The sequence below is a fragment of the Rattus rattus genome, chromosome 1 (genome assembly GCF_011064425.1).
Source record: "Rattus rattus isolate New Zealand chromosome 1, Rrattus_CSIRO_v1, whole genome shotgun sequence".
Classification (NCBI taxonomy): domain Eukaryota; kingdom Metazoa; phylum Chordata; class Mammalia; order Rodentia; family Muridae; genus Rattus; species Rattus rattus.
In genome coordinates, this window is record NC_046154.1 from 109,616,411 (window position 1) to 109,643,355 (window position 26,945).

At 39.4% G+C, this 26,945-nt stretch overlaps 1 protein-coding gene across 2 annotated transcripts in view; it reads right to left on the bottom strand.

The window, feature by feature from the left end:
* The window catches only part of Rngtt (RNA guanylyltransferase and 5'-phosphatase), a 195,139-nt gene that overhangs the window by 83,270 nt on the left and 84,924 nt on the right, over positions 1-26,945 (bottom strand). For both annotated transcript variants that reach the window (XM_032904743.1, XM_032904734.1), the window contains exon 13: positions 13,205-13,305. In XM_032904743.1, the coding sequence (XP_032760634.1) occupies positions 13,205-13,305 (101 nt within the window). The remainder of the gene's footprint in view (positions 1-13,204; positions 13,306-26,945) is intronic.

Below are 26,945 nucleotides of genomic sequence, written 5' to 3' on the forward strand. Positions count from 1 at the left end.
CAATACATTGATGGCTCTCAGTGAGTACATAATGAATAGTGACAAATCAGCTGGAACTAGCAGTTCTACTTATACTTGAAGTCTGAAAGACAAGTAGGAATAGTAATTTTTCCTTATTCATAAATTATAGCCTGAAAAAGATAAAAGGGTCTTTGTTCCTTGGTAATGAATTCATGTAATTTACAGTTAATTTATTCTAAATTCCCTTGAGAGCATTAGCATGCCCTATACTTCCTACAATGAATGCATGCTTAAATGTCCATGCAACTTATATATATGTATGTGTGTATATATATATATACACACACACACACACACACATAAAAATGAGGATACTAGTGAAAAGAGAGAAATTTTATGTTCGAGAAATTTATGTAACTTTGCAGCGTTATATAAGTAAAAATATATCTAATGTTTATACAACTCATTTTTTCAAGCAAACTAACATTTAAAAAGGTCTTGTCTAGATTTCTTTTGATGAGTGAAACAGATTCTATTTATCAGTATGAGTATAAAGTATCTTTCAATAATAAATACAGATAATCTCCGCCTCAAGTTTCTAGAAATTACAAACAGAGGTTTCTAATTAAAAGAACACAGGTGCCAATTTTATAAAACACAATGGTTAAACCTGTCTGGTTCTTAACAGACAACGTTGTTGTGGTAAAGAGGTGCCTAGTAACCAAAGTTGCTACTGAGGTGAAACACATTCCTTATGAGAAAGCATAGTTTTTAAACAAAAGTCATAAACAGTAGAGAGCAATATAATAAAAATTAAAGTACTGGAAACTACTAGTTCCACCACTGTACATAGTTTTGCAACATTTGTGAGTCCTAAGTGTCTCTACTACCTCGTTTTTGTAGACCTAGCAGTCTAGCTTTCTAAGATAGTTTTCTGATGTACACAAAGAATGAAGCAAGCCCAGCTACTCCCTCCCCCAAATACTCTCCCGTGAGACTCAGAGCTTGATATGAGTTCCATTTCCCAGAGATAAAAGGCCTGCACTAACAATGATGTGCCCTTTTTATAATAAATTTCCATATTTATATTTTGAAGCTGTCATATGCTAGAGGATATTAAATATCCTCTCATTATAATTAACTCTTAAAGCCAAAATAAATTACTTGATTCAACAGACATTGAAAGTTAAAGGAATATAATTATATCACTAATTATTTTGAAACTATTTTAATAATTAAAGCTGCTTAATCTAGTCATGATTTTTGTTAGGAATGCACACTGGCTAAAAAGCTCAAATCTCCTTTTATCCTTAAGATAGAAACAAGAATTTGAATTTTAGGGTATATAGTAACTAAAATAATACATTGGGCCACATTTTAATAATAAACCAAAGCAAGCTTTTAATTTTTAAATTCCATATTCAATTGTATAAAACATAAACCACTGAATTATAACGTGGTTTCGCTTTGCAGTAAGCTATTGTAATGCCATAAAAATATTTTACCCCTTTAAAAATGTCTATACCAAAAATTAGAGAAATACATCTTAGGAAGTAACAGGAGCTCTGTACCCTGAGGACCAATATACAAAATACCTTGGCTTGAATAATCTATAGATTTCTGATGTTCCAAAAGAGATCATCTGGACTCTAGACTGAAAGACTAGGGACAGAATGGAATTTAAAGTTAACTTAAAGGGAGGTAAGAAAGTAAAAAGTCTGAATGAAAGCGGCACTGAGACTAACAAATCTAGAAATCGTTTGCACAGAGTAACTAAGAACCTTTCCTCCCCTGGGTTTCTTGTCAGCAGGGTAACATGTAAAACTGTTCTAACAGTCCAGCACCTCCAGCACCCTCGGGCTCTCTGCGTCTTTCTTCAGCTCACTTGCCTTGCTCTCGCTCTCGGGAGTGCCTTCGCTGGCTCCCTATCACTCAGCTCTCTCCAGTTCGAGGCTCTCTTCCACCTAGCAGCTGTATGGAGGGCACGGCAGCTGTCACTAACCTTAACTGAAAAGGCTCCTGTAGAAGAGAGACGCTTCCTCTTCTCCCACCTTCCAGCCTGCCTGATCTATTCTATTTTTTTCTATTTCTATTCTATTTTCTATTTCTATCAAAATTTAGAAATTGGTCCTCAAGCTTCCTAAAGAGCAAGGGCAAGTTTTAGGAATCAGTTATTTCCTTCCACCAACTGGAGTGGGGTTAGGGTACCAAAGACAGAACTCAGGTTCAAATATAGTTGGCAAACACCTTTATACATTGAGCCAGCTCGGTGCCCCTGTTTTTAAATTATGTTAATGAGACTAAGTACCCAGGAAAGGGAACCCTAAATTCCCCAGTAACATTCAGATTTTTATCAAAAGATATAAGATATAAGATACTCTTTTATTTCCTTGAAATACTAAGATCATTATACTTTAGTATGAATTAAATTTTGTTAGTATCATTCTTGGTTCTTAGAATAATTTTGAAATGGACTCATAAGGAAACTTGAGAACAATTTTAAGAAAACTTGAGAGTCAAACAACAGGGCCAGCACACTGTAAATCTTAGCAGCTGCTGGGAAGAGGAGGAAGAAGGAGACACAGGATTGCTTTCTGAGGTAGAACTGGGGGACCGAGGGAGATTCAGCAATGGGAGTCTTCAAGTCTGTAGAGAGTGAGAGTGGGCAAAGTCAGGGCAAGCAGGCGTAGTATTTGGGCCTCTGTGTCAATAAGGGAAGGGAAAGGTAAGGCTTGCTATGAGGATCTGTACCCAACAGCATTGGGAAGGGGCTACTGTGTGGACCTCATTATGAGTAGGGAGGGTTACTTCTCTTATCATTGTAACACCTCTTCAAGTATATCAGCGTGACTCTTGAAGTTAGAACTTTTGTTGAGAAGTTTCCTTGTTTGGGTAATTGACAGGCCCATTCGCTTAACAATTAAGTCAGGGGAAAAGCTTATCTTTCTGATTTAGATTCTGTGTTATAAAAAAGGAAGAAATCTACACATATACAAAGGATTTACTTTAACCTACCTTTGACCTAGGTGGTGCACAGGAGAAGTCCAAGACATAGTGACTTTGATATTTGTGAGCCTCTCTACCATAGAGAGAGCGAGAAAAGGAAAAAAATATCACCATAAAACTCAAAGACTGACCACTTCACCAAAGGAGTAAAACTAAGCTTTGAAACAGCACAATCTGCTGGCTAAAGATCAGATGGACACAGTCAGTTAGGACGCTAACCTGCTGTCCTCTCTCCATCCTTGTAGTGTAGACGACAAGCACTTAAAGGAGCCCACAACTAAACTGCAGTACCAATCAAAGGGCAAGAATAATGGCCAGTAACAGTCAGTAAAGCGCTGATTTTACAGTATGAGGACCTATATTCAAACCTCCAGAATCCATGCAAACAGCCAGGTGCGCTGACTAATGCTTGTAATCCTGACGACGGCAAGACAGAAGGTGAAGCCTGCGAGCCAGATAGCCAGGTCCACTTGGTTAAGCTCCAGGTCAATGAAAGACCTGTCTTAAACAAGAGAGAGAAGGCGCCTGCAGAAGAAACACCCCAGACTGTCCTGTTAGCTCCACAAATGCACACATGACCTACACACAAACATGCACACAAAGAAATGTAAAGAATTCCGTGAAAGATACAATAACCTTGCAGGAAAAGATTGTCGGCAATGCAGAGTAACAATCTATAACTATTCCAAAGAACAAATAAATCTGGATTTAAAAAAAAAAAGAAAAGTGAAGGCAATATTAGTAAGCAGTCCATCTTAGAGCATACAAATGCTCTTTGATTTAATTTGGAAAATGGTAACCTAACGTATACTAAGATTTATGTCAACTAAGATAATTTATTTATGTATATTAAGCTATCTATAGCAAGATTAATGCATACTAAGATTTTTTTAATTAAATGCATGTATGGCTTTAAAAGAAAAGCTAAAAAGAATAATTAAAGTAAACTCTGGGCATGGTAGCACATGCCTTTAATCCCAGAACTCCAAAAGCAAAAGCAAAAGCAAGCAGATCTCTGAGAGTTCAAGGTCAGCCTGGTCTAGGCCAGCTAGGGCTGCATATTTAGACCTTGTCTCAAACAAGGTAGGGAGGGGAGGTTAGACCAGGGTCTGATAGTTTAGCAGCAGAATTCTGGACCTGTGACTCCGTCCATAGGACCTCTACCAAGTAATCCAAAACTACCTGTAGCTCCCATTCCAAAGGATCTGATGTCCTGGCTTCTTCAGACTTGCACAAGCAGACAAGCAAGCAAGCAAACATACCCACACCTATAAATTTAAAAATAAACAAAGCATAGTGTCCATCACACTGTTATTTAAATTAATAAGAACCAACTTTTAAAATTTTAAGAGAAAACCTACTACATAAGCTGAAACAAAGTAACTGTGAACTAAAGTTCCAAGGGGGTGGGAGAGGAGTTCAAAGCTAAGTAAGAACTTCAGTGAATAGAGCTAGAATATTGTAGAATGTCATATTAAGAGCCAAACTACTTGATTCTTAGACTTTTAAATAGCAATTTACTGCACATCTCAGTGTGTTAGCTTCTAGTAATTATTTTATATGTCTTTTGGGGGAACCACCCCAAACGCTAAGAATGCCATCAGATACCGTCTGAGGCCTACAGCAAGTTTCTCCATTTTGCTGTAACCTGTCTACCTAATATATCCACCAACATATTTGAAAAGTGTGTTGACTTATGACACTATAAAAACTTTATAACTGTTACGACCCCAAAATATAGTATTTGGGACAACAATCTGTGTTCCTGGACCATGATACCATATTGGGTTCCAGAATAAACTATTTCTTATTACTTAGAGGTGAAGCTGGGCTTTTAGTAGCTACACTGTCTTACTTTCTATTGCTGTAATGAGACACCATGACTCACTAAGTTTTTTAACAAAACTTAAAAGAGAAAATTTCAATTGGGAGTTCACAGTTCCAAAGGACTAGAGTTCATAAATATAATAGTGGGGAGCATGGCGGCAGCAGGCATGCTGCTGAAGCAAAGCCGAGAGAAAGCTCTCATCTTGAGCACAACCATAAGACAGAGAGAACACAATAGGAATGGCATGAGTCTTCTGAAACCTCAAAGCCTGCAGAGAGTAGCACATCTCCTACAAAAAGGCCACATCTAATTCTTCCCAAACACTTCTACCATCTAGGGACCAAGCATCCAAATATAAGAACCTATGGGAGAGAGACACTGTCATTCAAGTCAGCACATACACTAAAATTTTAGTTACACTGACAGGGACTGTTTGAGGACAAGGCTGGAGTAAATATTTTAACAAAATGTGCAGTAAAATGGTAGTACAAATAAAAGCTCATGAAGGATTCCTTCAAGAGTAGCAGAAGCAATGTCTTAGAGAGAGCTCTAGGCATAACATACAAGAGTGAGCAAGCAGCAGGGAAAGAATGTCTTACTTTCAAATAATAAAGATATGCATCTACTTATGAGTACAGGGAAGGGGAAGATACTACTAATACAAAGTTCACCTAAGTTCCAAGAAAATATGGATGAAAATGCAACTAACTCCTATGTGATCAGATACTTTTTAAGGGTCAGGTTATACAAGGAAAATAATAAAAAACAAGGGTAGAAGTAATAAAGCAACATAGTTTAGCACACTAATTCTGAGCAGAACTTAAATTATCTTGTTAAAAGGCGAGACAGGCCAGCATGATGACTCAGCAGGGAAAGATGCTAAGTCGGATGGTCTGAGTTCAAACGCTGGTACCCACATATAGACCATGCAGTGCCTATGAGCCCTCACATACAGACCATACAGTGCGTGTGAGCCCTCACATACAGACCATACAGTGCATGTGAGCCCTCACATACAGACTATGCAGTGCCTGTGAGCCCTCACATACATGTGAATAAATAACTAAATATAATTAAAAATTAAAAAAAAAAAGGGTTGGGGATTTGGCTCAGTGGTAGAGCGCTTGCCTAGCAAGCGCAAGGCCTTGGGTTCGGTCCCCAGCTCCGAAAAAAAGAAAAAAGAAAAAAAATTTTTTAAAAAGACAAGAGGCTGGGCCAAGGAGGTAGTTCAGCACACGAAAAGCACCATGCCAAGTGTGATACCCAGGTTCCATCTCTAGGAACTCTAGGCCCCACACAAAGGTTGAAGGAGAGAACCAGTGCCACAGTTTGTCTTCTGACTGTCACATAGGAACTGCGTCACATGTACACTTACATTCACACATATTTAAAAATGTATAAAATGACACAGAGATAGCACAGTAGTAGTTGTAGTACAGCATTTGCTGTTCTTACAGAGGATCTGAATCTGGTTCCTAGCACAAAGATGTTTCACAACTGCCTGTAACTCCAGCTCCAAGGAATCCAACACTTCTGGCATCGGGCACATACACGGAAATGCATGTGCCTACACATACACATTTAACATGGCTTAAATGAAATAAGAGAGGCTATATATCAAGTTAAATAAAATCAACCACATTTTACAAACACACTTTAAATTACAGAATGTCTCCTGCTGCAGCAGGAGCTAGCTCTGCATAGACAGTAAGGACCACGGGTCATGGTAAATTTTAAGCTAGACACAGTCTGAAACCAAGAAAAGCAATGATTTAACCACTACAGAAAGAGTAGAGAGAGTTCATGGAGGTAACAGGCAAAGGTGACCAAAGCATGTACAAGACAACTCTCTTGATTAACCAAGCAATTTGCCACCATGCAAAGGTATGGTGAGCCATATTGGCCAGGCCCACAATACACTCAGAGAATAACCAATCAATCAAGATTACCCTAGTCCCTCCGTATCCCCATCCTAAGATTTATAAGATGCCATTAGGCAAGACAGACAACACAGTATTCCCTTCCTTAGGACAACCCTTTCTACTCAAGAGTTTCTCTCACTTTTCTTCAATAAATCTCCACTCGCTTTGTGTCTATGTTTTCTGACTCTCACTGGATGTGAGACAACAAGCTTGTAAGTCACTGGCGTGGGGGCTTTGACAATTACAATCTTCTGGCAACCTACTTTACCAGGAGCTAGGAGAGATTCTGCCACCTTTCAAAGAACCTATATCATCCCAAAAGGTTAGTCTTGGTGCTTAGGAGGAAAAAAACTCCTGTGGATTATAAATAAACTATACTTTACCACATTGTTTTCTGAAGCTATGACAGCAAACTGGGGAAACAGTTTGAGGGTTTTCAACTGGTTTGTTACTTGAAACTATGGAACTAAGTGCTGACAACCTGAGTTAAGTATAGTGCGACAGTCACAGAAGTGTTAGGTTTACATAGATAGGAAAAAGTAATGTTTCTGGCTTGTTATGACTCTCATACTTCCAGACTAAAGCCCAGAATCAAATATCTGAGGGGGTTAATTTTTTGGTTGTTTGTTTTGTTATTTTTCACTGGGTCTTACGGTAGGGGGAAGAGGGAGAACTTAAGGGGCTAATAGAAAGGAAATACAGGAAACAGCCACATGGACTGGTCAATATCAGTGTGTTTATAAGCTAGCTGGTCAGTAATGCCCACCACCCTCATACCAACCCATCATTTTGGACATGGAAACGGACCATGTCTTTCTGATTGCAGTTTCTCAATCTGTGCCAATCAGTTTAAAGTTCTAGCTTTTGAGCATTCATCTTACCAGCCAGTATAATAAACTATTTCCTAATAAAAGTAATGTTGGAGTTGTTTCTTGGGCTAGAATGCCTCTTATAGACTCACATAGTGCAGGCTGACCTTTAACTTCTCATCCTCCTGCCTCTACCTCTCTTGTGCTGGGGTTTATAGATGAAAACCCACTCATAGAGACAAAGGCAGCTAGTTTACATTAAGAACTTTCCTTGAGCCCAGGATCTCAAACTTCTAGCCTTAGAATGCTGCAATCTGACACCACAAAAACGCTACCCCATGCCAGGACCCAACCCTTTGCCAGAACAGAACTGAGATCAAACAGCACCACCCTAATTTGTATGATGTTGATTCACAAGAACACAAACTGGACTCTTCTCCTTTGCATCACATCAATTACCTTCCAAGAAATCACATAAAAAAAACTCATCCCATCTGGGTGTTTATCCCAAATAGGAACCTCTCCAGTCCATTATTCAAAGCTTCTAGTGGGACTCTAGTTCTGGATCACCCTTCTGCCCTCTTTGAAGATTTCACCAAAAAGTGGCTTCCTATTTTGGTGTAAAGGGTAACAGGACCGGATGCACAGTCTACTACAGAACGTAAATGGTCAACTGCCTGGCAATGTGTGTCAATTGGGACTAGAGGGACACAATGACCAAAGGCTTTTTGATTGGATCTGAGGCCTATTCCACAAGAAGGAAATGTATGCATGGCACTGTAAACCTAGTCAAAGGCCCATAGCTTAGAAGGAAAGTCACAGGCCCTACAGTGCTAAATATTTATAACAATGCACAGAAATTAGTGTTTCTCTCAAAATCAGACAGTGAGTGTCAAAACTCAAAAGTACTCAAAAATAAGTGGCTGTTTAATACCTAGCCCTAAACACGAGAGAGAGAGAGAGAGAGAGAGAGAGAGAGAGAGAGAGAGAGAGAGAGAGAGAGAGAGAGAGAAAGGGTGGGGAGAGAAAGTGTGAGGTACCACACCAGGACACTTGAAAATTACCAGATACTCACTTTAAACAGATAGATACTAATTGCCAAGGGCAACAATATCAGCCTATTCACCTAGCTAAACAGAGAAGTTGGAGTGGTCTGGTAATGAACTGGTTTGTGATTCAAGAACAAAGTTCTGTCATTTGCAGGAAGGACAGAAACGGAAAGCAGCATATTAAGTGAAACACAACACAGAAAGGTGAGTACCAATATAAGAATCAATTCCACAGAAGTCAGGGTACTAATTACCAAAAAACAGGAAGAAGAAAGGGGAAAAAAAGAGGCAGAGAAACCGGTTAATGGAAAGCTATAATTTCATGGAAAGAAGAGTAAGTGTTATACAAATCAAAGGGGTTTGACCACAGATAACAATATTGAATTATGTATTTAAAAGGTGAGAAAACAGGCTTTTGTAAGTTTTCACAATGAGGAAATGCTTACCCTGATTTAAGCATTACACAATGTATGCACTGCTGAAACATATGAAGCCCAGTTATTCATAGGGCAAAATGTTTGTGATTTCATCTATCAAGTAATAAACAAACAAACAAAAACAAACCTAAGTGGAGTAGAATTTGTGCTTATTTCCCAGTTACTGGATGCATAAGAAAGAAATACTTGGCAACTGGAAGAATTTTGACATTGGTTCTCTGACCCTTAGAGTCATCTTTTTAGGAAAAGCCCTACAACTTACCTGCCCTACCAAAAGAATAAACCAAAAGTGAGACAGCATCCTCAAAGGAACTGCAGAAACCAATACCACCAAAGGCATAGAATGATCATGAGTTATCACAGTTTAATTAGGCTGTTAATCCAATCGCATGCAGACCTCTAGATCTTTAGTAAGGCAAATTAACACAGCCTCTGCAATCTTTTGTAAAAATGTAAATTAGCAAGTTCTTGAGTTTCTCTATCAACCTGCAATAGCATTAGATGCTTGCCTTAATCTGGTACGATACATCCACAGCTATGGTTCTCCTGCTCTAGGCAACAGCGTGACTCTTTCTAAGAAAACATGTATTCCTTATGTCACAAACAGCAGTCCAAATGACAGACATAAACTATTTTATTAAATTCCAACAGGAGGAATTTCAGGGTCCAGAGGCCATTTGCTCTGTACATAACAAGGCCCTGCCTGGCACTGCTGTCACATGTGCGTGTCCGTCTTCTCATCAGCTGGCAGACACATGGATTGTTTGCACCGTCCTCTGACCTTACTGAACAATGCTGCCAATAAAATTAAAGTTAATTGTTAATAGAAACAGCTTTTATTTCTCTAAGAGTATATATAGCTGGGTCATTTGGTTGAGTCCATACTTTGCACATTGAGGAACAGCTAACCCAAATGAAAATGTCAGCCTCAATACGTGAAGGCTTTCCTTTTACACTCCCATCATCATTTACTAAGGCCTTTTTAAAAATTTTTTTTTCAAAAACATGGTCTTTGCAGTGATTTGAAAAGAATGGGCTCATGTATTTGAACACTTGGTCCCCAATGGTGACACTGTTTGGGAAGGTCATGGATCACTGGAGGCGGACTTTGAGAATCTATACCATTGCAGACTTCCAGTTTGTTTTCTTTGTGGGGTGCCAACAACAACAGCAAAAATGTAATCACCCAGCTTCCTGCTCCAACCACCCGCAGCCATGAGACACCCACCACTATGGATTGGAACCATGAGCCGAAATAAAATTTGTTCCTTAAGTTGCTTCTACTCCTATAATAACCACAGCAAAAGAAATGTAACTAATATAGTCTCTGTCTTAGGGTTTCTATTCCTGCACGAACATGACCAAGAAGCAAGAGGAAACAGTTTATTCAGCTTACACTTCCACATTGCTGTTCATCACCAAATGAAGTCAGGGCTGGAACTCAAGAAGGTCAGGAAGCAGGAGTTGATACAGACACCATGGAGGGATGTTACTTACTGGCTTGCTTCCCCTGGCTTGCTTAGCTTGCTCTCTTATAGAACCCAAGACCACCAGCCCAGGGAAGGCACCACCTACAATGGGCTGGGTCCTCCCCCCTTGATCACTAGTTGAGAAAATGCCTTACAGCTGGGTCTCATGGAGGCATTTCCTTAACTGAGGCTCTTTTCTCTGTGATGGCTCCAGCTTGTGTCAAGTTGATAAATAAAACAAGCCAGTACAGTCTCTTTCAGCAAATTACAATTATATGCATTTAAAAAGAGAAATTTAACAGGGACAAGAATCAAAGAGGAAATGGTTCATGGAGAACCTTGAATTTACACAGTACACCAAGTAACAGGTAATTCTACAGGAGTGGCAAGGAGGAAATATGGTCTTTTAAATCCATTTACAAGGAAACAACAGAAACAGTAGCAAATACTTAAATGTATCTATCATGTAACTAGGTCTAAATATTTTACACATTTATTCCCAAGCAAGTCCTCCGAGACCAATGATTTGTGGTGGTTTGAATGAGAATACAGGCTCGTGTATACCAGTTGGTAGAACTGTTTAGGAAGGATTAGGAGGTGCAGCCTTATTAGAAGAGATGTCCCAGGTGGGGTAGGGATGGTACAGGGTGGGAATGAGCTTTCAAAAGCCCACACTGGCCTCTTCAAAATTGGATGAAACAACCCAAATTGGATACAAGAGCTAACCAAATATTATAAATATAGGATTAGAGAAAAGAATATTAGTAATGACAGAATTTAATGAATTTTACTTTCTTGTTGGAATCTTACTTGCCAGTGTGCTGGAGAGATGACTTAGCAGTTAACAACACTTGCTACTCCTGTGCAGAGCCAGGTTCAGCTCCCAACATCCTATGGCAGGTCACAAGGACCTAACCCCAGTTACAGAGCATTCATTCAATGGCCTCTTCTGACTTCCTCAGGTATCAGGCATGCATGTGGTACACATATATAGATTAGACTCTCACACATACACATAAAACAAAAATAAAATCTCCATTAGTTCTAGGCCAGCCTGGCTACAGAGAATGCCTCTCAAAACAGCAAAGCAAAGTAAAACATATGTTTCTAAATAATCATAAACATCTCTGTTTTTGGAAAAACTGCCCCTCCAAAATAATCTCTGTCATACACTGTTTCACAAGTGGAACATCTTCCATAAGTCTTTGTTCTTGCTTACTGGAATACAGACTCAATAGCTAACTGGCAAGACCAGATATTCCATCGGAAAACAAAACAAAACAAAACAACCTTGAATCAATATTTACCAAACATTTATACAAAGTAAGTTATTTTCGGGGTTGGGGATTTAGCTCAGTGGTAGAGCGCTTGCCTAGGAAGCACAAGGCCCTGGGTTCGGTCCCCAGCCCCGAAAAAAAGAACCAAAAAAAAAGTTATTTTCATAAACAGTCTACTAATCGTGCCAATGTGCCTTTGTACATACAGCCTGTTCCTATAGTCTAAAATTCTCTATACGGGACAGCTAGACAGATCAGCAGGTAAAGGTTCTGGCCACAAAGACTGGATGACCTGCAGACCCACATGTTTGAAGGAAAGAACTGACTTCTACAAGTTCTCCTCTGAAAACTGTACACAGAGAGAGACACACACAAACATGCATGCAATAAATAACCTATTCATGGAGTAGAATCAGACAAAGAGACTTAAACATGAACTCAGGAGCTAGAGAAAATTAACTAAGTTTTGCTATTAAGACCAATGGCAAATTAAGTCCCAAAACTTTAAGCACTTTAACATTAAAAAGTAGCACTAATGTACATTATTAACTAACTACTTCCTTTACTTAGGATTCACTAGGCTATGCAACATCCCTTTCTAAATATACACATTCTCTAAAAGACTAATATTAATCTGTGAGTCTGGACTTTCGCAGTCTCCATTACCCGCGTTTTACCTTCTATAGACAAAGTAAATTCCAATGCTGTGCGCTGCAAAGTAGATTTGCTATCACCACCCACACTTCCTCTTCAATTTTTCCTCAATTAAGCATTTCCTATTATGTTATATTTGATTTGATTAATAAAAAGTTCTTAAAATTTGTGAGACAGTGAAAACAAGGTTTTGAAAATACAAACATATTCCCACTAAAGCATCCTTTAAAATAGTCAACAGCTATAAGAAAATAGGCAGTGAATGAAAACATTAATGAATATTATGAAAACGTCAAATCAATAATTAAAAACTTCCCCGAATAAAGTATAGCCAAATGCCCTTTGAATGAAAAACCCCACTGATTCAGTATCTGACTATAAAACTAATGATCTCATATGCAGAATTTGATAAGATTTTTAGTAATGTCTATATTTTATATTGAAAACTATTTAAAATTTGAAAAAAAATTTGTTGACTATCTTAGGTATGTACAAAAAATAAATGATACATGAAAATGAGATACATATGGAAAATATATAATATTTTACTTTCTTTTTTGGAGTAATATAAAACAGCCTACAGAGAGTAAAGCCTTATGAAATAAGATTTCATGTAAATCTGGTGGGTAGTATGGGGGAAACCTCGTGAGGATAACCACATGTGGTGACACAGGTCTGTAATCCTAATACTTGGAAAGCAATAAATCTTAAATTCAGGAATAACTGGAGTTGCAAAGACCAGACTTCAAGAACTAAACAAAATCCCTATTTGGACCTGGAGTCCACACTTACCCTTCTCCTCCCATTCTTGTTATCTTAAGTCGAAAGTCCACAGAATTTAGGCTGGGAGGTTTCCATTTCAAAATGTCATCACATCGACCAGGTTTGTATTTCTAAAGTGGATTAAAATAAAAGCAATTAGTAAGAAGCTAAAATTTAGAGTTTAATTCATTAAACATATTGTTACTTTTTATTAAGTAAAATTGCTACTTTTTATTTTCATTTTGGTATTTTTAATGTATTTGTTTGTCTGGTTTTTTTTTACTTGTGTAAGATGTGCACATGCCAAAGCTTATGTGTGGTGATCATACAGAATTTGCAGGCTAAAAGGTCTTAAGATATCCCTTTTCCCAAAGCCTGGCATTGAGATGAAACCTAGCATCCTCTCAGACACACACTTTCCCTCAGCTTCTCTCCCTATATAACCCAGTCATTTTGACTATGTGGGATCTTGGCCTCTTGGCTCACTCAGGCCTTCCCCTCTCCCATTCCTCTCTCTTCTCTTTCTCTCATCAACCTCCACTCGCTACCTCACCCACCTCAACCCAGCTCATGGCCAGGTTCAGTCTGGACCCTTCAAGATGTCTCTGACTAAATTTTCCCTAATATCTACAATAAACCTACTCTACCATATCTAGGAGCAGTCATGTCCTCATTTTTTTTCATTCATAAATGGCATAATGAGTTCCTTCCCAAAGGATCCAGCCACTCCACACCAAGCTACTGATTTGACTGTCCTAAAATATGTATGGATCATTGGTTTCTGCTGATTTCTGCCATCCACTAAATCTAGAGTCCAACTCTTCAGCTGCTTCTTCCCCATTGCCCCCTCCTCCTCTTCCTCTTCCTCCTCCTCTTCTTCCTCCTCTTCCTCCTCCTCTTCTTCCTCTTCTTCCTCCTCCTTCTCTGTATATGTCTCTTTGGCTCTTACAGTCTGCTATGCCCTCCTGGGGTATCTCTCTATGCCCTCCATGTGAGCACAGCCTTTTTAAAGACAGTTACCAGGTTCCCTCTTATAAGAACTTTCCCAACACCCTCTCCTAGTCTCCATAGGAGCTGTCTGCTCTGCCTTTTCAGCTGCTTTCTAATCTCCTCTTCTACTGGATAAGTGTCACCCCAGAGGTGCCTGCTTTGTCTACTATTAACTACAAATGCCACACCAATGTGCTAGGAAACTCCATTCACCCTACTAAGGCCACTGTTGTTGGGAGCGATGCCCTTGAAGCCCTCCATTATTGATCATAATAATAATTATGGTTAGTGTTAAGTATGACTGGGTTCATGGAAAATCCCCAAGCCGGCTGCAGAAGACTAATACAAACCTGGTGGTCAGGATGAATAATGATATAATAAGAAATACACCTTGCTGAGAAATACATCTGACGTCAAGATACCCAATGTGATGACCTGTAACCTTTCTGAAAAACCAACATCCTGCTGACTAATGATATGACAAACCTGTGACCATCAACAACAGGTGATTCCCTGACCACACGAATACTGTGTCCTTGGCCTGCGTAAATGTTTCATACTTCCCCCCTCCCTCTGTTACCCCTGTTATGGTATAAATTCAGCCTTGGGAAAAAATAAAATTGTTGCCTTGATCAGACTCTTGTCTTGGTGTCCTTCTTCATGTCTCTTGTCCCCCATTCTCTTCCAGGTACCCTCAGCACCCTCGTTAACACACTGTCACCTGTAAAGGGATGCCTTTCCCCTATGATGTAGTACATCTCTCTGACAAGTCTCTCGTATCCCACGGAGACATCTGGAATTCTTGACCACTGGCATTTATATTCCGTAGGCCTTTGTTCTCAGCTCCTTCTGCAGCTGCCCACAGTCCCAAAGCTTCTATAAGCCTATCTGGATCACTACACTGTCCTTCAGGACCCTCCAGTACAGTCTTGTTTTCTGACTCATTCTCCTTTTCTCCTTGAACTCAATCGCCTCTGAGGAATCCAAGGTCTTATTAACACTTCACTGTTACTACAGTTTGTCTTCAATACAGATCAGTGACCACAGATCAATACACTACATTTCCAAGTTCCCTCCTATGGAAAGAACTTCTGCTACCACACAAACAAACGATCCCAAACTCTCTTACATCTAGACTTGCTCCGCTTTACACTATCAAAGGTATCTTATCTCTAAGACTTTTCCAACTTCCCACTCTCAAAAATCTTTCACTTCTATGATTTTTTTGCTCTCTACCTCAAAAAAAAATAATTTTTAAGAATATGCTATAAACTATTTCAGAATTTGTAAGTTCATTAGGTATGATTTAAAAATCTATAATAAAATTAAGCTTAAAACTTATAACAAAGAATTACAGTTTAAAGGTCCATACATAGGTAACCTTAATTTGCTATAGCATACTATGTGTGTGACTAAATTCTTGTATAGGTAGCTTGGATTTTTGACTAAAAAATATATCTACCAAAAAGTAAATGTTTTAACAGGAACCACGTGGCTCACATCCATCTCGGCTGATGACATGCAATTCAACTTCACTACATTCCTGTGTAAGAGGACTCCACGGTATAAGCCAACTGAGGCAGCACCTCTAACGTCTCAGTTCTACTGAGCCCTTGGTTTATCACTCTACCTACTTTCTAGACTGAGGAGGCAACCACAAAGGTCTGTACGATATTTTGGATTAGTACAGATTTTTGTATAATGATAAATTCCTAACGTTATAAAGATATACACAGGCTAAAAGCAATTGACTTAAGATAGATGTCCAGCCTCTCTCTCTATCTTTGCTCACTTTGCGAAGCTTCAGCTATTTGGATAAACTGAGTCATATAAGACTGTGACATTCTATAATGGTACATGATAAAATAATCAATATAGGTTTTCAGTCTCTTTGTGGACTGTTTATAGTCTAGTAAAGTTCCCAGTTTCCCATGAACTGTTCACAGTATAAAGTTTTAATTTTATGCTAAAGGATCTTTAGTTAAATATTCAGCTCACATATTTAAAGCTCAACCTTAATAGGAATAAAGCTGTAAAGACCCAACAAAAAAAGAGAACTTCAGACCAATTTCTCTTATGAATACCGATGCCAAAATATGCAATAAAATTTTTGCAAACCAATTCCAAGAACACATCAAAACGATCATCTATCATGACCAAGTAGGCTTCATCCTAGGGATGCAGGGATGGTTCAATATATGGAAATCCATCAACGTAATGCACTGTGTAAACAAACTCAAAGAAAAAAAACCACATGATCATCTCATTAGATCCCAAGAAAGCATTTGACAAAATTCAACACCCTTTCATTTTAAAAGTCTTGGGAGGATCAGGAATTCAAGGCCCATACCTAAACATAGTAAAAGCCATATACAGCAAACCACTAGCTAATATTAAACTAAATGGAGAGAAACTTGAAGCAATCCCACTAAAATCAGGGACTGGACAAGGCTACCCATTCTCTCCCTACCTCTTCAATATAGTACTTGAAGTCCTAGCCCGAGCAATTAGACAACAAAAGGAGATCAAAGGGATACATATTGGAAAGGAAGAAGCCAAAATTTCACTATTTGCAGATGATATGATAGTATACTTAAGTGACCCCAAAAGTTCCACCAGAGAAACTACTAAGCCTGATAAACAACTTCAGCAAAGTGGCTGGATATAAAATTAACTCAAATCAGTACCCTTCCTCTACTTAAAGAATAAACAGGCTGAGAAAGAAATTAGGGAAATGATGCCCTTCAAAACAGTCACAAATAATGTAAATACCTTGGTGTGACTCTAACCCAGCAAGTGAAAGATCTGTAGGACAAGAACTTCAAGTCTCTGAAGAAAGAAATTGAAGATGATCTCAGTCTCCCATACTCATGGATTGGCAGGATTAATTTTGTAAAAATGGCCATCTTGCCATAAGTAATCTATGGATTTAATACAATCCCCATCTAAATTCCAACTCAACTCTGCATAGAGTTAGAAAGAGCAATTTGTAAATTCATTTGGAATAACAAAAGAAAACAGGATATTGAAAACTATTCCCAACAATAAAAGAATATCTGGGGAAACCACCATCCCTGACCTCAAGCTATATTACAGAGAAATCATGATAAAAACTGCATGATATTAATACAGAGAGGCGGGTAGATCAATAGAATAGAACTGAAGACCTATGGTTACCTAATGATCTTTGGCAAAGGAGCTAAAACCATCCAGTGGAAAAAAAGATAGCTTTTTCAACAAATGGTGCTGGTTCAACTGGAGGTCACCATGTAGAAGAATGCAAATCAATACATTCTTATGGCCCTGTAGAAAGCTCAAGTCCAGGTGGATCAAAGACCTCCACATAAAACCAGATGCACTGGAACCAACAGAAGAGGAAATGGGGAAGAGCCTCAAACACATGGGCACTGGGGAAATTTTCCTGAACAGAATACCAATTGCTTATGCTCTAAGATCAACAATTGACAAATGAAACCTCATAAAATTGCAAAGCTTCTGCAAACCAAAAGACACTGTCATTAGGACAAAATGGCAACCTACAGATTGGGAAAAGATCTTTACCAATCCTACATCTGATAGAGGGTTAATATCCAATATATGCAAAGAACTCAAGAAGTTAGACTCCAGAGAACAAAATAACGCTATTAAAAATGGGGTACAGAGCTAAACAGAGAATTCTCAACTGAGGAATAGCAAATAGCCAAGAAGCACCTAAAGAAATGTTCAACATCCTTAGTCATCGGGGAAATGCAAATCAAAACACCCCTAAGATTCCACCTGACACCAGTCAGAATGGCTACGATCAAAAACTCAAGTGACAGCAGATACAGACAAGAATGTGGAGAAAGAGGAACACTCCTCCATTGTTGGTGGGATTGCAAACTGGCACAACCACTCTAGAAATCAGTCTGGAGGTTCCTCAGAAAACTGGACATAGTACTACCTGAGAACCCAGCTATACCACTCCTGGGCATATACCCAAAAGATGCTCCAACATTTAACAAAGACACATGCTCCACTATGTTCAAAGCAGTCTTATTTATAATTGCCAGAAGCTGGAAAGAACCTAAGTGTCTTTAAACAGAGGAATGGATATAGAAAATGTGGCATTTACACAATGGAGTACTACTCAGCTATCAAAAACAGTGACTTCATGAAATTCTTAGGCAAATGGATGGAACTAGAAAATATCATCTTGAGGTAACCCAGTCACAAAAGAACACATATGATATGTACTCACTGATCAGTGGATATTAGCCCAAAAGCTAATCTCAAAATACCCAGGATACAATCCACAGACCATATTAAGCTTAAGAAGAAGTAAGACCAAAGTGTGGATGCTTCAGTCCTTCTTAGAAGAGGGAACAAAATACTCACAGGAGGTAGAGGGTGGGAGGAACTTGGAAGGAGGAGAGGAGAAGCAGGAAAAAGGGGGTGGGGGACAGGACCAGATATGGGAAGAGAAGGATGACATACAGAGGATCAGGAATTTAAACAGAGGTGTGTAGCAATGGGGGATGGGGATCTGGGGGGTAGCCACCAACAGGTCCCAAATGCCCAGAAAGCAAGAGGTTCCCAGGACCCAACAGGGATGAGCTGAGCCAAAATGCCCAGGAAAGGGGAGGGAGAACCTGTACTGACCATATCCAGAGGTTAGGCAAGGGTCCTGGTTGGGGGATGGGGCCGCCTACTCATTTCCAAATTTTTAATGCAGAATTGCTCCTGTCTAAAGGAAATATGGAGACAAAGTGTGGAGCAGAGACTGAAGGAAAGGCCACCCAGAGACTGCCCCACCTGGGGATCCATCCCTTATACAGACCCAGACACTATTGCATGGGGGGACACACTACACCCTCATAGAAACAGGGGGAGGGAAGATGGGATAGGGGGTTTCTGGAGGGGAAACCAGGAAAGGGGATAACATTTGAAATGTAAATAAATAAAATATACAATTTAAAAGAAATCCTGGTCTTGTAAAAGCTACTAACTTGTTATAAACTAATAAAGGTAACTAAGACAGCAAGCAAGTTGTGGTCTTAGTCATGCCAAGGTCAGATGTAATCCGTTTAGCAAAGAGTTTTACTTACTTTCCTGTGTATGTTGCCAAGATTAAGCCTAAAGCAAATAAGTAAAAACAAATTGTTTTAATTCAGGTATACTTAATAGGTGGTCCTTACACTCTTCAGAGATCTGTTGCATATGGCACTTAAAAGGTTTAACTTTAAAAACTGTTCCCATGATAGACAGAAATGCCAGCTCTAGAAGCGACCCTAAGGTCTCCAAAGATGATGGATGACTCTAAACTCTTTAACTTTACTTCTGTCCCTAGTCTGTATCTATTCCCACAGATTTCTAATCAACCGTAGATTGCGCTAACAGTGCCTGCAAACAGCAAGCCCAGTCAGTGGTCCTTGGAGCCTGCATCCTAGACCTCACTGATGCTGCCTGCACTCCCTAGCTCCAGGTGTCCTGCAGAAGGCACCTGACTGCTCAAGGGAAACAGGTGTCCTCCAGCCTGCACCCCTCCCCCAGTTCTTTCACCATCATTCCAACCATCCAGATAATGATGCATGCCTCAATTTCAGCCAAAAATATTCATACAAGAGACTATGTAACCCTTAATAATCAACAAGAAGGCTGGAACATTAAATCTCAAGAAATTCCTTTCCTCAAAGTCTGCCAATTAGACAAAAGCCAGCATTCCCTCAAGGACTTAAAGATAATTCCTACTTGCTAAAAGGAGCCCTTCACCTTACCTCTGGCAAAAGAGACATGGCTCCTCCAGTAACCTATGCCTGTGGTACCTGTTTAACATCTCTGAGACTGGCCACCAGACTCTCTCAAGTCATCCCGGCTGGCCTAGCCACCTCCCACCCTCAAGCTCTCCGCCCCTGAGCCTCACTTCCATTCCTCCTGCCTCTGATCCCCAATGCCTCCGCTGTTTTGGCTATGTGCCCTCTTGGCCTGCAAGGTCTCTTGGGCTCTTGGTCAGTGGCTCCTCTCTTGGCTCTCCTCTCTCCTCTTTCCCTCTCACTTCCTCCCTCCCCCTCTCATGGCCCTGAAGTTCAGTCTGGACCCTTCCAGCTGTGCTCTCCCTCACATCTACAATAAAAACCTTCTCCTCAACCATGCCTAGGACGGTAATGTCCTCATTTTCTTCACTCACAGGAGCAGTTCCCTCCTTACACCATGTGGATCACAAGGACTAAATAATGACTTATTATAATAAATTAAAAAGATCTGCCTAAGGGGAAAACTACAATATATAAAGTTAAGCAGTGATTTTGATTGTCTGTCTGTTTGTTTAAGGCAAGACTTAAGCATCTCAGCCTGGTCCCCAACTTGATACCTCTCAATATAGTAACTTGTATTTCTTCATTTATGTAATTAAAATCTGAATGCCTTCTCTGAAGGGTTCAAATATTGTACTCCCGACTGCTTTTGGGGTGTGTGTGTGTGTGTGTGTGTGTGTGTGTGTGTGTGTGTGTGTGTGTGTGTGTTCTCTGAGGGGAGGTGGGTTTTTGTGTGCATGCACATGGTGCACATGTGTAGAAACAGAGGTTAGCATCTGGTTTTCTTACTGAGTTTGAGTCCGCTGGCTAGCTGACTCTCGCTATTCTGCCTTTCTAATGCTAGGATCTCAAGTATGGGCCACTATACCCAGGCCATGGTTACTGTTTCAGACAAGGTATCATGAAAGTCAGCATAGCCTCAAAATTCTCTATGTAGCTATAGACGGTTCTGAACTCCTAAGCCTGCTCCCATCTCCCAAGACTCAAATCATTAGCCATCCTTTTCCTACTTTTTTTTGGGGGGGGGCGGATTGTGAGTGGAGTGAAATTCATCATATAGCCAAAGTTGACCTTGAAATGACAATACTCATCCACTGAGTGCTAGGCACTGACACGCACACTTTCTGTGCATTTTCTTAATTAATCTTTCTTCCTTTTCTTTCTTCTTATTACCACCCCTCCCCGCCCTTCATTTGTTTTTAGGATACTGGAGGTATTTAAACACAGGGCCTCTCAGATGATAACTCCAATAATGAGCCACCTTCCCCTCCCAACCCTTTATTTACTATTCATTTGAGGTAAGAGTCCTACTCCATTGCCCAAACTGGCCTTGCTTTTGATACTCCTGCCTCTGGCTCCAGAGTGCCTGAGATTACAGACCTGTGCCATCTGAATTGGCCTTAACAATTTATTTTGCTAAGCAAACTTTTGTTATAATTAAGTCAAAATTAGCTACTTTTAGGGCTAAAAAGCTGGCTCAGGGGGCTGGGGATTTAGCTCAGCGGTAGAGCGCTTACCTAGGAAGCGGAAGGCCCTGGGTTCGGTCCCCAGCTCCGAAAAAAAAGAACCAAAAAAAAAAAAAAAAGCTGGCTCAGCCATCAAAAGCTAAGATTACAATCGAAAATATAAAAATAGTCATTTGTAAATTACATAATTATAATTATGTTTAGTTTACTCCCTGTTAAAGGAATTACTTTCCTAAAGTCACTAGAATTCTCTACTATTTTCTTAAAGACATTTCATAATTTTAGTTATTTTTAGGTAGACAATCCATTTTCCTATTTCTTTGTTTCTATGGTGAGACCAGGGGACCAGGGAGATCTCACACCGACTAAAGGCACTAGCCATGCACGCCTGGCATACTCTTAGGTGGATCCGCTAAAGTCAACCTCAATGTGTGGTGATACACACTTCATGATAGCCAGAAATAAATCTCTTCAGACTTTTGCATAGAGTTTTCTTAGTGCTGAAACTGAAATATATTTCCAATTGTCAACTCACCTCTCAAAATAATATAATAAAAAATTTAATTAATTTTGCTAATTAAGGCTATTTGATAGAAATCTCACAAAATAGGCCATGAAGTGACAAAGAAAATAAGAAAGTGAGTCGTACCTTCAGAAAAACTTAGCTGAAAGTTCAAACAGCAAGCCCCGTGCTCCGTAATGCCCCTGTCTAGAGCACAGCCCTGGCCAAAGGGGTTCACACTAAGAAACAAATCATGATTTACTCATGTTTGCCTGTTTGTTTTTATGATGTTTGAAAAATTACAACAACAGAAATAAATTTTAGAAATCTTTTCTCAGTCTCCAAAATAATAAGGGCCAAGATATTATATTAAAAGGGTTAAGATTTTTGAAAATAAATACATTTGAAACACAAAATCTTTCTGAACATTTGAAACAAGCATACATATACTCTAGTGTACAATAATAAGTAAATTGTAAGTATACTGAATTCGCCCACTTGTACTCAGATTAAAATCATTATCAAAGCTCTAGTTAACTGATGATTATGATATCTAGTCTATAAGCAAACCTGATTTTAACAAGTAAGGGGTTTAAAAAAGAGAAACTGAAGAACACTTGTGTTTGGCTACAACCCCAATATAATCTGAGATGTCTGTCATCTCTTAATGAAGCAGCAATCCAATCCACATAAATATTAGAAATACTAAAATATGAAGAGGAAATGCTTATTAAAACATAGCAGAGCTTCTGTTCAAAATGCAGTTTAGTATGGCCATAAAGCAAAAATATATCAAAACTAGACTGAGGGAGAACTGACATATAGTAGTTTTCTTTTTTTTCTTCAACCAGAGGCGGTCCCTGGAGAGTTGACAGTGCTGGAAAACACTGGAGTGAGCAAGGTGCATTACTGCCACCTAGTGGCACAAGCCAGAGACAGCGCTACAGCCCCTACATTGCCCAGGACAGCATGGCCAAAGAAACTGAACCATAAAGTCAGTGACAGTAACAGCAAAGAAAGTACTATAATGCTAAATTCCAGTTTGGCTCTACTAACTTAATAATGTTAAGGATGTTTAAAGTGTGGGCTTCATTTCTCATTTGTAAAAATACAGCCATAGCATTTTGCTTGCCTAAAATAAGGTATCTAGACCAAAGTTATATGATCCTCTACAGTCTCCAGTTAACAATGTTTGGAAACACCCTCCCAGGTTTGCCACATGACACTGTCTTCACCTACCCTCTCACCACTCGCTGGTACTCCACCCTTTAGTTTAAACATGCCCTTCACTCCCTTTACAACAAACAAACGAACAAAACTGGTTTTCATCATAAACCACTCTCCTAGAAGACTCTGAATATAGCCATAAAAATTACTCCAAAATCTTCATTTCTAGTCCTAGTTACTTTCAAAGAAGCCTAGAAGCTCCTTTATAAATATGAATACATCAAGCACCAGTCTAACCCCTCAGGCAGCATCCTAGGGTTTAACTCTGCAATGGAGTCACTCACTACCCGTCCCATCTTGATCAACAGGACCTCCCCCCGACTCCAGTCAGACTTCCTACACAGAGCACTCTTCAGGCTCTGTCACTTCTGCACTCAGTTAGTCCCAGGAGTTCCTTCTCTACTGTGATAACCCCAGCTGCTATCCCTAGAGCCAACAGGCCCTGTCAATGTAGCTGATCCTCACCACAGCAGTCAGCTGGCTGACTGACTAGGAGTCAAGCTTCTGAAGCCAACAGTAAGGCCCCCAATCTCGCCTTGTCTCCTCGGTTTTTCCTTTTCTCTACAGTCTTTATATGAAATAATAAAGACAATAATAATGTCTAATAACTATCATTTACTGTATATTTTCCTACCAACCACAGGTGCTAAGTGCACAGGTGCTAAATCAAAGGATTCTTAGAACATTCTATAAAAGAGGTTAATTCATTATAATCTCCTGTCTTCATAGATCACATTAGACAAAGAAAATAAGGAATGTGTCTAAACACAGTAAATATGCAAACCCAGGTATATTATTCCACATTAAAAATGCACACTAACTATGATGAACTGGGTCAATGGAAAAACAGGTATTCATATCACATCACACACACACACACACACACACACACACAGGGAAAATTTTCAAGATACCTTGAAAATAATTTTCTAGATACAACACTAAGAGAAAAAGCTACAAATATTACTATCCATCGCACTAAGAAAAGTTTGCCCAGCAAAGCAAATACATTCTAGGGTGATCTACCAGACTGTGCAGAATTATTTAAAAACTATATCTAATAAGTTTAATTAAAACGAGTATGTAATAAGTATCTAAAAACTGTATCTAATAAGGTTAATTAATATATAAATTACAGAAAATCATGAAACTCAAAAATGAATTATAAAGAACATAACTAAAATAGGGGTAAAGAACGGGAGCAAACACTTCTCAAAAGAAGAGAGAGAGATGTGAACAGCCGTCCCCAATCACCAGAGACTGGGAAACAAAACTCAGTGGGACTCACCCCACATTACTAGGATGAACATTACCGCAAAGACAAAAGAGCAAATGTTCTGGTGAAACTGTACAGAAGAGGAAGCCATGAACACCTGTGAGAAGCACGCTGCTGCTGCACGAGGGAAAACAGTGCAGAAGATCCTGGGGGCTACCAAACAACCCAACAATTCCATTTCTGCCTGCATCCAAAGCTAAGCAAGCAGGGGAGTTGAGAGAAGCCTGTGCTTCCACTCTCTGCGGCACTGCAGCTCACAACGCCCAACAGACAGAACCTTAGACGTCTTTGAGAGATGCATGTATGTTTTAAATGTAACACACAAAGACTTACAATGGAATACTACTCAGCTTTTAAAAAGCTGTCTTGCCATTCTCCACTGCACAGGTGGAGCTGAAAGACATTCTGTGAAGCAAAATAGAGAAAGAGAAAGCAAGTCCTCTCCCAGGTGCAGCCTAAAACAAGCACTCACGGAAGCAGAGAGAGGACGATGCTGCCAGGGGCTATAGGGATGAGACGGGTATAAAGTTGGCCAAACAATGGTACAAAACTAGTAAGTTAGAGATGATTCGTGTTGATTATGTGGGATAGGTTGATTATTTTACAATGACTATTGTAATACCAAGGTGTACACCTTAAAAATGAACGCTTCTGGGGCTGGAACTGGGTAGGAGCAGAGGATAAGAGCACTTGCTGTTCCAAACAACCAAATGCTGCCTTGCGGCCATCTCTAACTCCAGTTCCAGGGTGTCTGACACCATCTTCTGGCCTTCATGGCCAGCAGGCACACATATTTTATATGCTTAAAATAAAATCTTAAGAATGCACAACTTGTGTAAATCAAAAAAGTCAGAAAATAAAAAATTTAAAATACAGTTAAAATGTTATCTTCTAAAGTCCTATATTTATGTACAAATCTAAGATAGTATAAAGTGTAAAGATTACCAAAGCAGAGTCCTCCAAGGCCACTCTGCATGCTCTGGATGTTGCAAAGCATCCCCTGGCACCAGAGCAGTAAGCACCACTCCCAGATGACCTTAACTACCATCCAGGAGGTAAGAGCGCTGCAGTTCTGATCTGAAGTGTGTATTCGTTCTCTCTTTACCCTCAGCAATTATTTCTCCGTCAGCTACTATGCAACTTCTACTATGCAACTTCTATGCTAGAAGGCAGAGGCATAAAGCCCATAGGTGAGTCCAGGCAAACGTTTGTTACAAACATAAGTTGATGACATATGAAGAGCACTGCGAAGAGGAGTGCAGTGCCCGGAGAAAGTAAAATAGGAGCTGGGGCTGTCAAACAACAAAGTAAGGTGAGTGCAAGGCAAACCAGAGGAACCTGCATAGTAAATACATTGCAAGTGCACCAACTGCAAACTGCTCAAGTCTCTAGAAAGCAATTCTGTACAAGCACCAAAACTGTCAACGTAAACCACATAAACTAGGGAGCCTCAGTGTCTGTCTGCAGGACTCATCGATCTAACTAAAGAAAAAAAGAAATTTTAAACATGGCTGAAATTCAATAACTACTCTGGGCCCAGCACTGCTTACCTGTCAGCGAAGCGTCTCCAGGGAAAGAAACATACCTAGGTAGCACATGAAGGAAAAATGAGAGAAACAAAGAGAAGAAAACACAAGTACAGCCAGAGTCACTCACATAAACACATTTAAACTACTTCAGTTTATGACTCTTACCAAATGCACCGGTGACCAACAGAACATACCACTAAAATTCTGAACTTCAAAGGAAAGCATGGGGTAGAGGGAAAGCTCAGCAGCTAAGAGCACCAGATGATCTTCCAGAGAACTGGGTTCCAGTCCCCAACACCCTACTGTGACTCTAGTTCTAAAGATCCAGTGCCTACTTAGGGACTCTACCAACACTGCACACACGTAGTACACAGAAAAACATGCAGGCAGAACAATCAAACATATAAAATAAAAGTAAATACTTTAAAAAGTGTTCAAATAAATAAAACACTATTTGGAAGGCAAAGGCGTGTTGATCTCAGTGAGTTCATGAGTCAACATGGTCTACACAGCACATTCCAGACCAGTTAAAGCTGCATAGTAAGAACCTATCTCTAAGTAAACAAATTTAATTAAATAAAACACAACATATTTTCTTCTTCTAAACTGTACAATGCCAGGGACCTAGCAAACACAAGACCATGTGTTCAATCCCTAGGTTCAATCCCAGAGGCAAAAGAAAAATTCATACATATCAGCAAAATGTTTATCTTTAATGCCACCTAAATGGTAAATTGTTACAAATATGAATAAGAAGCAGTATATAGTGGCAGCCAGTATAGGCAACAAGCCTATCTTTTTATTATGATTCTAGTACAAGGCTATAGATGCTAAGACCTTATTAACAAAGTATATGCTAAAATAAAACTATCTAGATAAATACTAAAATGTTAAGTGTAAAATATACCAATTCTGAAAGCTAAGTGGAAGTAAGAATGTGTTAATGTACTAATACTTGCTCAGATTGGCATAAAGAAACCATGGAAGCA